General features: G+C 38.2%; 1 protein-coding gene across 1 annotated transcript in view; it reads left to right on the forward strand.

Annotated features, from left to right (window-relative positions):
- Window positions 1–17,223, forward strand: part of LOC108537538 (exocyst complex component 4) — a 661,401-nt gene that overhangs the window by 54,764 nt on the left and 589,414 nt on the right. Inside the window, exons 4-5 of the mRNA XM_017885082.1 lie at window positions 5,134–5,318; window positions 16,817–16,923. Coding sequence (XP_017740571.1) covers window positions 5,134–5,318; window positions 16,817–16,923 — 292 coding nt within the window. The remainder of the gene's footprint in view (window positions 1–5,133; window positions 5,319–16,816; window positions 16,924–17,223) is intronic.

Genomic DNA, 17,223 nt, shown 5'->3' on the forward strand with positions numbered 1-17,223 from the left:
TAGTGCTTCCTTCAGGAGCTTTTGTAGGGCAGTCCTGGTGGTGACAAAATCTCTTAGCATTTGCTTGTCTGTAAAGGATTTTATTTCTGCTTCACTTATGAAACATAGTTTGGCTGGATATGAAATCCTGGGTTTAAAATTCTTTTCTTTAAGAATGATGAATATTGGCCCCCAGTCTCTTCTGGCTTGTAGAGCTTCTTCCCAGAGATGTGCTGTTAGTCTGATGGGCTTCCCTTTGTGGGTTACCCAAGCTTTCTCTCTGGCTGCCCTTAACATTTTTTCCTTCATGTCAACTTTAGTGGATCTGACAATTATGTGTCTTGGAGTTGTTCTTCTTGAGGAATATCTTTGTGGTGCTCTCTGTATTTACTGAATTTGAATTTTACCCTGCCTTGCTAGGTTGGGGAAGTTCTCCTGGATAATATCCTGCAGAGTGTTTTCCAACTTGGTTCCATTCTCCCCTTCACTTTCAGGTACACCAATCAGATGTAGATTTGGTCTTTTCATATAGTCCCATATTTCTTGGAGGCTTTGTTTGTTTCTTTTTACTCTTTTTTCTCTAAGCTTCTCTTCTTGCTTCATTTCATTCATTAGATCTTCAATCACTGATACCTTTTCTTCCAGTTGATCGAATTGGTTACGGAAGCTTGTGCATTTGTCACATAGTTCTTGTGCCATGGTTTTCAGCTCTATCAGGTCATTTAAGGAGTTCTCTACACTGGTTATTCTAGTTAGCCATTTGTCTAATCTTTTTTCAAGGTTTTTAGCTTCTTTGCGATGGGTTCGAACTTCTTCCTTTAGCTTGGAGAAGTTTGATGGTCTGAAGCCTTCTTCTCTCAACTCATCAAAGTCATGCTCCATCCAGCTTTGTTCCCTTGCTGGCGAGGAGCTGCATTCCTTTGGAGGGGGAGAGGTGCTCTGGATTTTAGAATTTTCAGCTTTTCTGCTCTGTTTTTTCCCCATCTTTGTGGTTTTATCTACCTTTGGTCTTTGGTGATGGTGACGTATGGATGGGGTTTTGGTGTGAATGTCCTTTCTGTTTGTTAGTTCTCCTTCTAACAGTCAGGACCTTCAGCTGCAGGTCTGTTGGAGTTTGCTGGAGGTCCACTCCAGACCCTGTTTGCTGGGTATCAGCAGCAGAGGCTGCAGAAGAGCGAATGTTGCTGAACAGCAAATGTTGCTGCCTGATCGTTCCTCTGGAAGCTTCGTCTCAGAGGGGTACCCGGCCATGTGAGGTGTCAGTCTGCCCCACTGGGGAGTGCCTCCTGGTTTGGCTACTTGGGGGTCAGGGACCCATTTGAGGAGGCAGTCTGTCGGTTCTCATATCTCAAACTCCGTACTGGGAGAACCACTACTGTCTTAAAAGCTGTCAGACAGGGACACTTAAATCTGCAGAGGTTTCTGCTGCCTTTTGTTCGGCTATGCCCTGTCCCCAGAAGTGGAGTCTACAGAGGCAGGCAGGCCTCCTTGAGCTGAGGTGGGCTCCACCCAGTTTGAGCTTCCTGGCTGCTTTGTTTACCTACTCAAGCCTCTGCAATGGTGGGCGCCCCTCCCCCAGCCTAGCTGCCCCCTTGTAGTTAGATCTTAGACTGCTGTGCTAGCAATGAGGGAGGCCCCGTGGGCGTGAGACCCTCCGAGCCAGGACCCGGATATAATCTCCTGGTGTGCCGTTTGCTAAGACCCTTGGAAAAATGCAGTATTAGGGTGGAGGGGACCCGATTTTCCAGGTGCTGTGTGTCATGGTTTCCCTTGGCTAGGGAACGGAATTCCCTTATCATGCACTTCCTAGGTGAGGTGATGCCTTGCCCTGCTTTGACTCTCGCTCTGTAGGCTGCACCCACTGTCCTGCATCCATTGTCCGACACGCCCTAGTGAGATGTACCCGGTACCTCAGTTGGAAATGCAGAAATCCCCCATCTTCTGTGTCACTCATGCTGGGAGTTGTAGCCTGGAGCTGTTCCTGTTCAGCCATCTTGGAACCATCCCCCCTTTTTAAATAATTTCTTATAGTAGCTACCCTGTGAAATTATTTTATTGCTGTCTACATTAATCCAACTGCATCTCTTAAATTTCTGTTAATCTTTCATCAGTGTGTTATTTAAAAGGTACTCTGTGGTCATTACATTTGGAAAAGTGCAGTAATTTATACAGTGACCACTTCCCATATATTAAAACAATCTTTTTATTATTAATTATGCACATTCCTAAATACAGATGATTATTATTTCTAGTAAATCTCAAGTCTTAGTAAATACCTGGAAACTGCACCTCCCTAGTACAACAGAATTGACGGTCAGGTCAGAGGTGGTAGTCTGTTGGGTTGACTGCTACCTCACCAACTGTTCCTTTGTGGGTGAACTTTATGTTTCCAACTCCTTAAAACCAGATAAGATAAATGTTAGGGCTGGGCGCAGTGGCTCACACCTGTAATCCCAGCACTTTGGGAGGCTGAGGTGGGTGGATCATGAGGTCAGGAGTTTGAGACCAGTCTGTTCAACATGGTGAAACTCTGTCTGTACTAAAGATACAAAAAATTAGTTGGGCATGGTGTCAGGCTTCTGTAATCCCAGCTACTCGGGAGGCTGAGGCAGGAGAATTGCTTGAACCCCGGAGGCGGAGGTTGCAGTGAGCCGAGATTGCGCCACTGCACTCCAGCATCGGCGACAGGGTGACTCCATCTCATAAAAACAGAAAAAGGTAAATGTTAGGTTTCTAAATATATATTCTAGAGAGCAAATGTTGCATTGACAACTATTTTCTTTAAATTGGTTTGAGTACCACTTAGTATGGTTAGAGTAAGGGAAGATAGTGGCCTTGTCCAGCTTCCATAATTACAGCTTTATAAATAGACTATTAATAAGTGAAGGCCAGAAAATAAAACAGTGATTTCTTATAGAAATAAGACACTATTCTCTTTTCTCTTTTGTGGTAAGGTTTTCAAATTTTTGAAGTTCTGAGACTACCTTTGATAATATATATGTTAATTTTACTTGTATTTTGGGTCAAGGAAATATATTCAAAGTTTGTCATTTAAATGGTTACAATGGCTCAAAGAAGGAAGGAACACTTACTGAAATTGCTTCACTAAAACATGTTGGGAATACCCTCTGAGGTTTCTTTACTCATGGAATAAATAGGTACTCTTAAAAATAATTTCAGTAAGCATTGAGGAGGTGCCAGGCACTGTGCTAAGTGTTGTACCTGAATTTTTACTTTTAATTTAATTAGGTGGCTTTGAAAGTTGACACTTGTCATAAAATTCTGTATTTGGACCATGTACTGTTTGGGTTAAAAATCTTCATGTAAATTCCTACAAACAAATCAAGTGTGGATGTGCAGTGGGTGGTTTTTAAGCTTAAATATCTCAGCTGGATTTAATTACCTTAAGGGATAAGGCTACATGATGGGCCAGTGATTTACCAAATTATTTTTCGTTTTTTGGATCTCAGTGTCACTGGAGGTTAATGCATCCTCTTTTCTCTGCTAGAGACCCGAGTTAAAATCCATTTTAGGGCATAAGTGTAAATGAATTTGTTGTTGTTTTTTCCTCCTTGGGGACACTGGTCATTTTGTGAGGCTGCCTTTCCATTTGGAATTGCTGGCAGCTTGCTCTGGGCCCAGGGGCTCTCATAGCAGGGGCAGTTGCAAGTCAGCGTGAAAATGAACTGGTAGGCTTCAGAGGGCAGAGCTGGCCCAGGGCTTGTCACTCTTACATTCCTTGATTCTTTCTTGGTTAACTTAAGGAAACTTATTTGCTACTGACATTTGATTATAGCACATCACAAAACAAGTGATGTGGTTGTGGGTAAGCCATCACATTTTCTTTACCATTTCAGGCTGGTTTATATTGGGCAGCTACAAAGATTTCTTTCTTCACTGTCCACAAACTCCTAAATGACTCCTTAGAATGCTGTAGATGTGTGATCAACATTTTTGATCACCAATGTGTTTCATGGCTTTAATTACCTATTGTTTTAGTGTAAATGGTTCATTCTTTAGGAGCGTGTTTGTATCCAGAATTACATTTAAGGGTTTTACCCTGAAGTATCATTAGTTATTTCCTTTATCTGTACCTATTATGAATATTTAGTATAACCTACGCAGGGAATAACACACATAGCATTTCATCCCTGAGGGAGCTCACTTGTGTTCTTTCCCTCTAAGCTCATCCTGTCATTTCTATTTTCTCTCAAAGAATAGCACCTAGAGTATGCTCTTTAAGTTTTTTTCTTTGAAAAGATACAAGATCTTTATACATAAAAACAAACGTAATTTTGTGTACATGAATAAATGGGATCATATCATGCATGCTGTCTTTTTTTTTTTTTTTCCCTTTGCAGATGTCACTTTGTGTTTCAAAGTGAGTGGGTTGCTCCAGGTTCCCTGAAGCCTTCATGTTCTCCATTTATTGTAGGCATTCCTATACCAGTTTGATTTATACAGTCCTTTTGCCTTGAAAATCTCCCAAACCACTTTGTACCAGGAGTATCTTCCTCTTTACGTTATGTCTTCCAGTCACCGTTCATTTCCCATTTCTTCTATTAAACTGAATCAGGACAAGGAGAGGTGATGACTACTATTGTCCACTTGTAGCATTCATATAAAAAAATGTATTTACCTCTGTATGATGTGTATTTGTAAAAGAGTGAGAGAGAGCCCGACTCTTGGTAAGCATAAAGAGTCATGATTGCTGTGAGAACAAGTTCTTTTTAAAACATTTATATAGTGTGCTTTTTTTAAAGCCTTAGTTTAAAAAAGCTAACTTTGAGTAAAAGTTGATTAAACCATTAGTACATGGGATTCCTGTGAGAATGTGAATGAGAGTATCATTTAAATAGGGAGGTCTCTTTACATGTGTCCATTGATGGGCATGTGTGGGCATAAATAGTTTGCTGTGGTGCTGTGTATGCTTTCATGTTTATCTTTGTCAAGACTGTTTTATCATTATCTAAGGTGAGAAAAACTCTCCCCTAGCCACATTATACTCTGCAAAGTCTTGGATATGCTGATAAAGTTCTCATAAGCTCCCTTTTGTTAGTATCTTTTTAAGATATCTTTCTTATTTACAATATTGCCAGGTTATTAAGTTGTACTTAATTTCTTTGTTTCTTTTTTTTTTTTTTATCTTTTCAGGTGTCAGCAGTTGAGTCTTTGGAGGGCCCCCTGCTCCAGGTGGAAGGACTGAGTGACCTTCGACTAGAGCTTCACAGCAAGAAGATGAACCTCCATTTGGTTCTCATAGATGAACTACACCGGCACCTATACATCAAATCGACTAGCCGAGTTGTGCAGCGTAACAAGGAAAAGGGGAAAATGAGGTTAAAGAGGCTCTTTGCTATAAGTGTCTTGTGGCAGTGTAGGATTAGAAGGAATATTTTTTGTTTTCCAGAATGTTGTTGTAGTTTATTTTTCCTTTAATGTACTGTCTCTGAAACTTCAGGATGGTTTTATAATAGCAAATACTCCATGTTCTGAGAGGCTGACATTTGAAGTTTGTTCATTCATTCATTCTACATTCATTATGGTCCTTTTCTGTGAGGATATATAAGAGTAATTTACTGTGGGTCTCATATTCTGGATCAGAGACATTGGTACGTCTCAGAAGGAAGTTGAAAAATTCTTAAATTGGACTGTGAAGTCAGCCTAATTAAGAAATGTGGATATATTGGCTGGGTGCAGTGGCTTACGCTTGTAATCCCAGCACTTTGAAAGGCCAAGGTGGAAGGATCGCTTGTGCCTAGGAGTTCAAGACCAGCCTGGACAACAGAGCAAGACCCTGTCTCTACAAAAAATAGGCCAAAATTAGCTGGATATAGTGGTGTGCACCTGTAATCCTAGCTACTCCAGAGGCTGAGATGAGAGGATGGCTTGAGCCCAGGAGTTTGAGCTGCAGTGAGCTATGATTTCTCCACTGTACTCTAGCCTGGGTGACAGAGACAGAGACCCTGTCTCTTAAAAAAAATGACAAAAAGAAATATAGATGTATTGATTGAATAAGATTCTTTGTTACTTAGGGTTATGTTCAGCTTTAGGTTGTCCTTTTTCTGGAATAGTTAAGGAAAGGTTCAGAGAGAACACTTTTATTCCTTGGTTGGTTGTAGCATAGCCCTATATTTAATGGCCTGGGTAGTCTCAAGAAATTCATTAGGTTAGTAGAGGCCTGGTAGGGAATAAGACTAGATCTTAAGATGATAGAACATTGGAGTTTTTAGCATGTTAGATAGCTGTGCATGGTACATGTCCTTCCAACATTTCTTTAGAATAGATCTTTTCAGAGGGCATTTTAGCACTGTCTACTGAAATATACATGTTGACGCTTTTTCATTCAGATATAGACAAGAAGAGTACTGGAATCAATGCACACTGGGAATGAAGTCTTTCTTACCCTGTTTGAACAAAAAATGCCAAATTTGCATGTGATGCTTCAGTTTAATCAGAGACCCTGACAGAGAAAGAGAAGTTTCTACCTCTTTTCAGCAGATGGGCACTAGAAATACTTCTGCCGGGCACACAGATTTGATAGGTATCTGACACATAACTTCAAGGCTAGCTCTGAGTACGGTATCTGTCAGTACCTCAGCAGAGAGTGAAGTGGTGGGTAGGGGAAGTGCTAAGGAATTCTTTCTACAATGCCTGGTGATAAATAGCAGATCTGAAGAGATTTCTTCCCATACAAGGTTAAGTAATAAAATCACTATGAGTCCTGTGAAAATATTCTATATTATAAGGGAAAATGAGCATTATTTTGAGGTCTCAGAGGAAGAACATTTATTTAAAAAAAATTTATGTAAAGCAAGCAAGAAACATTTAAGAGACTTAAGCTCAAAGTTTCTCAAAAAATATAAGAAACACGATGTAGTAGACTATTCAGAATAATCACTCCTTTCCCCTCTACTTTAGTGTGAGGAGTAGTATTTCCTACCCTTTGGTTTTGGGGCTTTGGCTTTTGCCATCATTAGGGTACATGACACAAGCAGGGGCTTCAAACGTGCTTATGCTGTTGAGTGTGGCCTCTCGTGCTTCTGCCATTGTCTTGCTGTTGGTCCCAGGAGAAGGGCGAGAGACACGTGGAACTGACTGAAGATCAGCAGACCTGCCTAGCCTGCATCAACCAACCACCAAAATATATGCTTATTGTTGAACATTATTGAGATTTTGTGGTTGTATGCAGCAGGCGGATAGCTTATATGAAAACAGTAACCAGGAGTTACAAGAACAGAGTGAGGAGAGATGCTAACAGAGCTAACGAAAACATGGAAAACATGTAAGGAAACCAAAATGAAGTAGGGAAATTTAAGTCTTTAAAACTTTAGAGAGAAGATCTGAATCACTGATGTGGAGGGAAAACTTTTCTCATGATGAAGAGGAAAAAGACAAGATGCCAAAAGGAAGATGATAAATATGGAAGATGAACAGTGGCCAATCCAGTGATTTTAGGGTTTCCAGAGGATCACACTAAAATGATAGTGTTTGGGGCTGAATTATATTCTCCCTAAAATTCATATATTGAAATCCTAATCCCCAGTACCTCAGAATATGACTGTATTTGGAAATAGGGTGTTTTAGGAAGTGACTAAGTTGAAATGAGGTCATTAGTGTGGGCCCTAATCCAGTAGGACTGATGTCCTTTTAAAAAGGAAATTTGACACACTTGGAGGAAAGACCATGTGAAGACACAGGGAGAAGATGGTCACCTACCAGCAAAGGAGAGAGGTCTCAGAAGAAACCAACCACGCCCACACCTTGATCACAGACTTCCGGCCTGCAGAACTGTGAGAAAGTAAATTTCTGTTGTCTAAGCTATCCAGTCTGTGTTACTTTATTATGGCAGCGGGAGTGAACTCAGGGGATCAGAAGCAATAATTAGAGTATAAATAAAGAAACCCACTTAAACAGAAAAACAAGTCTGCAAGTTGAAAGAATTTAAGGTAAAGTTAATAAAAAACTTAATAAAAAAAGTTACTCTTTGATATAATCTGGAAATTTTTATGATTTTCAAAAACAAATTTTATAAGCACCGGGAAGAAATATTATGTGATCTGAAGTGATAGAGATAATTATTTGCCCACCCAATATCCATTCTTCCCTTCATTTTTAATGACAATCTTTATTTCATTCCTGGTGGCTATTGGCCCAGCTAAAAGGCTGCATTTTCCATCCTCCCATATAGCTAGAGGGCGATTAGTGGGACTTCAGTTTGCAAGCTGTTGAATGGGGAGGTCATTAATTTTTCAAAGATACCAATTAAACTGGTATGCTCACTCTTTTACCCCTCATTTGCCTTTCTTTACTTTCTATCTGGGACATAGATTGGTGCCATCAAGCCATCCTAGACACAAGGTGACCTTGAGGATAGAAGCCACATCCGAAACTCCGTGATCACCTTGAACCTCTTTTCTAGGCCTGGATGGGGTACTTCTTTAATATGAGAGGAAGTTTTGTTTTACTCAGACCACTGTTATTTGGTCTTCTTTTTATACACTTAAAACCAGTTCAGTTACACAGAAAGGAGCAAAAATCAGGCTCACCAGGGTTTGCTGAATACTAACGCCAGAAGACAATAGAACAAAGTCTATAAAGCTGAATGGAGAAGAGTTGGGATCAAAGACTTCTCTACCCAGCCAAGGGGACATTGATATGTGTAGGTGATAGAGAGACATTCTCAGATATGAATTTATAATAAAAAAACATGAGTATTCTTTTTCTGAGCAAAATTCTCAGAGGTAAACTGTAAGACCTACGTCAAAATTACAACCAGAGAACAATAAAGTTGTAGGTAATTTGAAACAACTTTGAGGGCCACATACCGTTAAATATGTACATGTATATTTGTAAGTAACTGAAAAACATATTTTTGCAAGATTGAGAATATCAGCTAAAAACCATTGTTGAAAAAAAGGTCGGCCAGGCATGATGGCTCATGCCTGTAATAAACTTTGGGAGTCTGAGGTGGGAGGATCACTTGAGGTCAGGAGTTTGAGACCAGCCTGGTCAACATGGTAAAACCCCATCTCTACTAAAAATATAAGTTAGCCAGGCATGGTGGTACGTGCCTGTCGTCCCAGCTACGCAGGAGGCTGAGGCAGGAGAATCACTTGAACCCAGGAAGTGGAGGTTGCATTGAGCTGAGATTACGTCACTGTATTCCATCCTGGGTGACAGAACAAAAAAACAAACAAAAAAAAAAACAAAAAAAGGTCTATGTAGTCAAGGAGTACTCTCTAATAGTAAACAGAATTTATATCACTTTTTACTCAGTTAATAGTGACTAGGAAATTTGGATAGTTAGGAGAAAGGAATGCTGAATTCTTGCTTAAGATGAGGGTGAAGTTTTGTTTTGGACTTTAGTAATTAGAGAAAATGTTTAATTTTGTTTTTATTGATCTAGATATGTATATTTAAAGATTTTTATATTTAAAATCAATAGAGAAGACAAATAAAAATGTTCTGTATTACAAAGGATATTGTACTGCAGCCCTCCTTTGTCAGCAGGGGATATGTTCCAAGACCCACAGTAGGTACCTGAAACTGCAGATAGTACTGAACCCTGAATCTGCCTGCACAGTAAATTCTCACTTAATGCTCTCAGTAGGTACTTGGAAACTGTGACTTTAAGTGAAATGAAGCTGTAACTTTTAAGTGAAATGACGTACAGAAGGTCCTAGAATAACATTGTGTCCTTCAAGGTCCTCTGTTGATGAGAGAAAAACAAAAAATGGTTAAATGGTTTCATTATATGCCAAGATTCTTGATTGCAAATAGAGGAAATCAGTCTGGGTAACAAAAATAGGAAAAGAATTTATTGGAAAGTTATCAGGTTGTTCACGGAATCTATGGGAAGTCTGTATAATCAGGCTCTAAAACCCAGTAGGAACCAACGGAGATTAAGCAGCTGAGCACACACAGTCTTAGACAAGCCACAGGAAGGGTCTGTTTGGGTTGCTATTTTTGCTGGCACCCTGCCCATAGTAGCTGGATTTTAATTCTTCTGTAAATGATCTCTAAATGTCCCTGCATCTTTCCTTTATCTCTTCAAGATTCAAAGTTCTGGATTCAAGCATCCAGTTTGCTGAGCCTGGTAATGCCTGGCCTCCTTCAGCTTCCATAGTAGGAAGTGGGGCCTTCTTTTTGCTTTGATGCAGTCAGTGGGGATGGACTGTTCAGATGTTTGGTAGCCAAAACAAACACCCAACAAATTTCTACTGCGGGAGAAAACAAAGGAAATCACATGAAGGCACTTACGTATAAAGACTACTAGACATTTTCGAAGTAGAAAATAGGTAGTAGAATTGACAAATGAAAGAAAGGTACATGCTCACATACAAAAAATAATAAATATTTTATTTGGAGGAAATGAAACAAATAAATGGTGAGACTGTCCTTGTTCTTAGCTCATGAAGATGTCAGTTCCAGTTAAATTCCAGTTGAAAATTTTGAAACTGTCAAATGAAATCTAAAGTTCACATGGATGAATACATGCGTAAGACTTGTTTAAAAGAATTGTGAAGGGAGGTTATGAGGGGGGCATTTCTTATGTGATATCAAAGCATATTGTAAAACTGTTTTAGTCAAAACAGTACAGACATGCAAAAACAAAATTTTTTTAAAAAAGAAAACAGTACAGACATGCAAATAGAAAATCAGATGGGTGAGACAAAGTAGAGTTGAGAAATAGACCCCAGGATCTATGGACTTTGGTATTTTTGAACAATAGTTCAAGTCAACTGGGGGTAATGAAGGCTATTTATTATATAGTGTTCAGACAATTGACTGTTGATTTGAAGAAAATAAATTTAGATGCCTACCTCTTATGTACAAATAATTCAGCCAGATGTAAAAATCACATAACACTGTATTAGCATTAGAAAAACTTATAGAAGGATATGTGTGGAGGAGCCTTTTCCAAGCATATCAGAAGACATAAAGAAATATATTAAATGGTTTAGCCATTTAAAAACCCAAAACTTACCTTTAGTAAAACGAAGTCAGAGGATAAACTACACTCTGAGAAAATATATGTATGTCATATAACGCTTTAATATCTAAAGCATGCAGATATTTGTAAGCTTAGTAAAAAGGGATATAGACTGTTCATAGATTAAAAATGCAAATGGCTAATAAACATAAGATTGTTCAATATCATGAGTAGTCAGAGAAATACACTTTTGAAAAATTAAATGCAATTTTTTGTTCAAAGACATTGATAGCAGGTTATGATGGCAAAGATGGCGGAAATGCATACCTTTCTCTTGATGGTGGAATAACCAGTATGCCTTTTTGGAAAATAAATTTGCATATTCTTTGTCCAGGGAATTTCGTTTCTAGGTCTACATCCTACAAAACAGTACCAGTTCATAAAATATATGTAACAAGATATTCATTGTGACATTGTTGGTAAGAACAACAAAAATATGCAGCTTAAATGTTCATCAAGAGGAGTGTGGTATATTGATACCATGTAATTATAGAACTTGAATGATAATGGTCTCTATGTGCTGATGTGGAAAGGTTTCTAAGGTGCATTTTTGGGTCCCAAAAGCAAATTGAAAAATAGCATAGATAGTACGAACCTATTTGTGAAAGATTGAAAAGATAGAAACTTAAATATGTATACTTTATATGTTGGTATAAATATTTGTATGTGTATAGAAAATGTCCAGACAGATAATGTCAAAACACTGACAAAAGGAATTACTTGTGAGAAATGGAAATGTGAGGTGGGGAATAGGGAAGTAGAAATTCTTTTATTTCCTGTATACATCATGAGCGTGTTTAAAAAAAAAATACAATTACTGATGATCTTTTGAAGATTTTAAAATGAAATGGGAAAATGCTTAGGCTATATGCTTGAAGGGAAAACTGGAATTCAAAACTATGCAGGATGATCAAAGAATGTTGAAAAGGAGCATGTGTGCCATTTTGTGGTGTGCAATGTTGGGGTGGATGGAGAGACAGAGACTCATTTTAAATTTTTTTTCAAGCAATCCTTGCACCTCAGCCTCCTAAGTAACAGGCATATCACTGTGCTTGGCCTTGATGCTCCTTTCTGTAAAATGTTTTGGAAGGCAATATACCAAAATGATGTGAATGGATTATTTTTTTTTTTGTATTTTCTAGAAAGAATTTCAACCTTTATAATCAGATAAAATTAAAAAGTTGTTTAAAAGTAATTCTTTTATTTATTGCATGATCTCTTGGATTAATACTTGGTTTAATCTTGCTTCCTCAGCCATCCTGGGACATCCTCTAGCTCATGGAAGAGAAAATTTGGTGTCCATATTTGTCTCTGGGCATGTAAAGAACGTTCTTGACTCCATTGTATTTGTTCCCTATTTTGTCTTTTAAAGATTTTTTTTTTCTGTTCACATATGTTGGTTTTCTTTTATCGTTCAGTTTTGTTGTTGTTTTTTTCCCCTCTTTGCTTAGATTTAAAATTTTTAGCTTCACTTTATTTTCTGTTACCATGTCTTCACCTTTGGTCTGTCATTTGAAACAATGGCTCATTTTTACTTTTATACCCTCTAAATCATTCATTATTCTTTCTGAGTGTTCCACCAGATCTTAGAACTATTGAGAATTACTATGCCAGCCATTCCTGTTTCATTATTTAGTTAAATCTTCTTACTAAGGGCACATTATCTTTGACAGATATTTCTCAGCTCAGTTTGATTTAACAAAATTTTATGAGCACTTGCTCTTTGACAGGTACTGTGCCAGCTGTTCTGGTTATAGAATTGAATATGTCAGTTAATTCGATTTACAACTTAAAGTTCAACTCATCTCTGTCATTTTTTAGTTTCACAAAATCAGCCAAATGAGTTGCAGTTGTAAATTTTGTACGTAGTTGAACCCATTTATTGCGAAACGAAGGAACAGAAATATGTTATAATTAAAAAGTAGATGTTTAATAAGCTGTCAGCACTTCTAACCCCTCTTAAAAAACTGTTTTCATGTTGTGAAATTTTGAACATTTAGAAGCAGATCTTTACTAGTTGGATGGTTGGTTAATGGCCAGGAAGTTCTTGAGGTTACAGTGGCAGTGGTTGTTGTTGCTTGTTTTTGGTTTAATTTGTTGTATACTTTTCTTGTCCTCTACCAATGTTGCTATTAAATGGTAAAATGCATTCGGTCATAATATATAATTGGTAATTTTGGGGGGACTGTTTTATACTAGCAGGGATTTACTGTATATCAGCTGTCTTTTGATCTCAGTTATGAATGATTCTGAATGGATTTAAAATAAAAAATTGTAATCATGTATTTAAAATGAAAAATACTATCAATATTTCCAAAAGAGCAGTCTAATTTTATTTTATTTTTTGTTTACAAAAAATGCTTTCTCTGAGAGATTAAAAACCCTTTGAAGGTATTAATTAATCCCTTCTCAGCTTTATCTCTGATATGTGGTGAGGTCTTTTTCTCTCTTGTGAAATGCAAACTGAGGTCCATACTATTTAATGCGATATTCTACAATAGCGCCTACCTTCTGCTGAGCTTCATTCATGTCTATAGTCACAAAGTGAGTGGGTGTGCCCCTTTCTCTGGAACTTTTGAGACTAAGTCCTTTCATAAAACAGCAGGAGCAAAACTAAAGTCATTTCCAGAGTTACTTGCCTTTGGGTTAGTGCTCACAAAGGAGAAAATTGAAGCCTAAGGGAACATTTTAGAGAGAGAGATGAGTGTATGAAAATAGTTTTGCAGTAAATTGACTTTCTAAAAGTTTATTGATGGAATTCAAGGGCCCTTCTGGCTCTGATAATAAAATCAGCAGGTTATGTTTTTCAGAGTTGAAATGGCAAGTCGTTTATCACCCTAAATTTAACCGAAATATGTTTTTAGGTTAAAACTGAGAAAATAATTGTAGGATTTAATCTAAAGTGATTCGCATGTACATCTATGTTCATAGAAGTATGTACTATTATAAATACACGTAAAAATATCAATGTGCACTGAAAAGTATCAGTGTGCACTGTTTCATCATTAGGTGTGGCAGGCAGTATTCCAGCTATATAACTGAATTTCTCCGCTGATTGATACCTTTGTTTATGCTTTGAAAATAATTCCTCCACTTTGTTCTAGAAATATTTAAATATTTAGACAATGTATTATTCCTGTCATTTAAAGTTAAAGTTTTTTTACTCTGTAGCAGTACCATAAACCTGTGTCTTTTTTTATAATTAAAAAATTTTTTATTGCCCCAGCACTTTGGGAGGCCGAGATGGGCGGATCACGAGGTCAGGAGATGGAGACCATCCTGGCTAACATGGTGAAACCCCGTCTCTACTAAAAAAATACAAAAAACTAGCCAGGCAAGGTGGCAGGCACCTGTAGTCCCAGCTACTCGGGAGGCTGAGGCAGGAGAATGGCGTAAACCCGGGAGGCGGAGCTTGCAGTGAGCTGAGATCCGGCCACTGCGCTCCAGCCTGGGCGACCGAGCGAGACTCCGTCTCAAAAAAAAAAATTTTATTTTACTTTATTCATTTGTCCATTGAAGCATTTTATTTGTAAATATGTATTACATCCCTAGATGAAGAACCCCAGAATTTTCTCTCCTGTGTGTTTTTGTGTTGCTTCTTCATGGTCCATGATTTGAGCGAAATCAGTACAATGAAACCAAACTGGTGGTATGGGAGCAGATTATTCTGTGTTTTTTCTAGATTTTTCTAGATCTTTGAGTTGGACATCAAATCTGGGGCTGATCACACTTGTTCACAACAACTTGGTCACACTGTGAGGTTCACAACAATTTTTCCAGCTCTGGGATCATCAGTGATTTCAAATTCGCCCATGTACCCATACTTTGTCATCACAGTTGATGAAGACACCAGACAATGACTTTGGAACAAGGTCTAGTAAGAACCAGGTGTTTCCCTCTCTTTTCGGCATTGTCGATGCTCTTGAAAGCAGCAGACAGGACATTTATGCACACCATTACGGTGGCATGGAAAGATGGTGGAAAGAGCTCTCTGTGTCTTTGGGCATCCGTATCCAGGGCCTAGGGGAACCTGTAAAGTGTTTTCTAATTGTGAGTAAAATGCAGGTGAAAGAGGATGACGTCACTGAGTGGAAAAAAATGAGAGGACAAAAGAAGTCATAAAACATGAAAGAACGGACAAATCGATTATCTATTTTATAAATAGATAAACCATTATGAAAAGTTATTGGATTTGAGGACTGTTGGATTTTCTTGAGATAGTTTAGGCTGGGAACTTACAGGTTTATATTGGTGGAAAAGAGTTGTTGGGAGGATGCCAGTTCAATTCCTGGTAAATGCTTTCTGTTACTTTAATATCTCATACTTCACTTTTCACATTAGCCTGTGGGTAATTTTAACAATTGAAAATATGCTGTTTGGTTTAGCTCATTTGGAAATAATGCTGTTTGGTTTAGTTCATATCTTAGTCATACTCGCATCCTCAGAACTGAGCACAGTGCCAAGCACATAATGGATGCTGAAGAATCGTTTGAGTAATGATTCCCTTGTTCCTTGTAATAAGTGAAAAGGGAGAAGTTAATGACTGTCATAGTGATCCTCAAGGCCTAGGACAGTGGCTCCCACATTATTTGCACTCAATGAAAAGAATAAACCCTTAAGTGATAATTTCGCTCTTTAACACAGTGCGAAATTATCACTTGAACCTGAATTATCACCTAACAAACTTTATTTTTCAAAGTTCTCTGAGAGAACATGTTTGTTTTTTATTGGGTTATAAATACACACATACCTAGCACATTCGTTCCAAAAGAAGTGTAGGGGGGAGATGGGGATATATCACTGTAGTGGGGGCAGACGTTGTTCCCAATTGCACACATCCTTCCTTTCTTCCATTTGAAGAAATCTTTCCTATGGGCTTGGTCGCTTCCCTGCTCTTCCTTTGCCTGCTCTCCATAGCCAGTGCTACTGATGATGTATTTCAGTACTAAAAAGTGAGAATTACGGCTTTGACTTCCCTACCCTTGGATTTGGCTCCGAGGGGCTTTTCTGTTGTAGATAGTGTGGCGAGACCATTCCATTTCTTGAGAGCAGGGCATACAGTTTAGTTGGCTTGGCATTGCCTGCATTCTTGCACTTAACAGGTACTTTGAGATGGGAATTAATTTGAAATTTTGATTTTTATAGTTTTCGTGATTTAAAATTAATGTGTTTATTTTGAAGGAAGTTGATTTATTAGTTTCTTTAAAGTTTATTAGTTTATTTAAAGTTAATTATTAAGATGAGGAGCTTGGCCTTCTTAGGAAAGGTGAAATGGGTAATCAAATACTGAATTAACCTGTTTGAGATCCTTAAATCATTTTAATTGTTGTGATTATCAACGTCATGAAATTTATGAGTCTCTTTTGAAGAAAACTAAATGTAGTAAACTTCTGGAATATGTCAAAACTGTAGCCTGAAAACATATGTAAACACTAGTTAAACCTTTATTCAGTATCATGGCATGTTGTCATTTGATCTTTCTTTGTTGATAAATTAATATTTAATACAGATACAAAGGAGGATAGTGAAATTGCCTGGCATAGTGTTATTACAAGGTGGTTATCCAGTGATCCAGAATACACTACGCTAATTTTTTAAACAGCTTTGAATGAAATGACAAAATAAAAATTTAAGTACTTAGAATCCTTACAATACATTTTTATACCCCTGTCTGTGACAGTTACCTCTTTATTGAAAATATACTGGGGAGATCCAGATGTTTGAAGTTCTAGTGTAAAGAGGACTCATGACAAAAACAAAAGTGGTAAGGATGGGGCATGTAGTGGGAGGACTTCAGTTGGTTTTGGAGAAAGTGGTAACTAGTGCTGTTTTCCATTTCAGCTCCCTTGTGAAAGATGCTTCTGTTCCTCTGATTGATGTTACAAACCTCCCTACTCCTCGAAAATTCCTTGATACCTCTCAGTATTCTACTGCTGGAAGCTCAAGTGGTAAGTATTTAATTCTTCAGCCACTAAGCTTTTTAGTATGCCTCAGTTCCTAGGCAAAGACCTGGAGGAGCTTTCTGGGGGCTAAGCTAGGTTGGGCTGGGCTGGGTGGGCCTGAGGTAAGTGCGTTGGAACCTGTGATGAGCCCTTTGCAACCTTCAGAGCAAATAAGATGTACAGTGATTCATTGGTCTGTTGTATTATCAGGGTTGAAAAGTGGCAGCTGAACCTGGCCTGCCTGCTGAATCCAACTGCATCTGTGTTTTATTAGACCAGCCCTCCCTCCCTCCCTCCCTCCCTCCA

Source organism: Rhinopithecus bieti, unplaced genomic scaffold (genome assembly GCF_001698545.2).
Source record: "Rhinopithecus bieti isolate Rb0 unplaced genomic scaffold, ASM169854v2 scaffold_13262, whole genome shotgun sequence".
Lineage (NCBI taxonomy): Eukaryota > Metazoa > Chordata > Mammalia > Primates > Cercopithecidae > Rhinopithecus > Rhinopithecus bieti.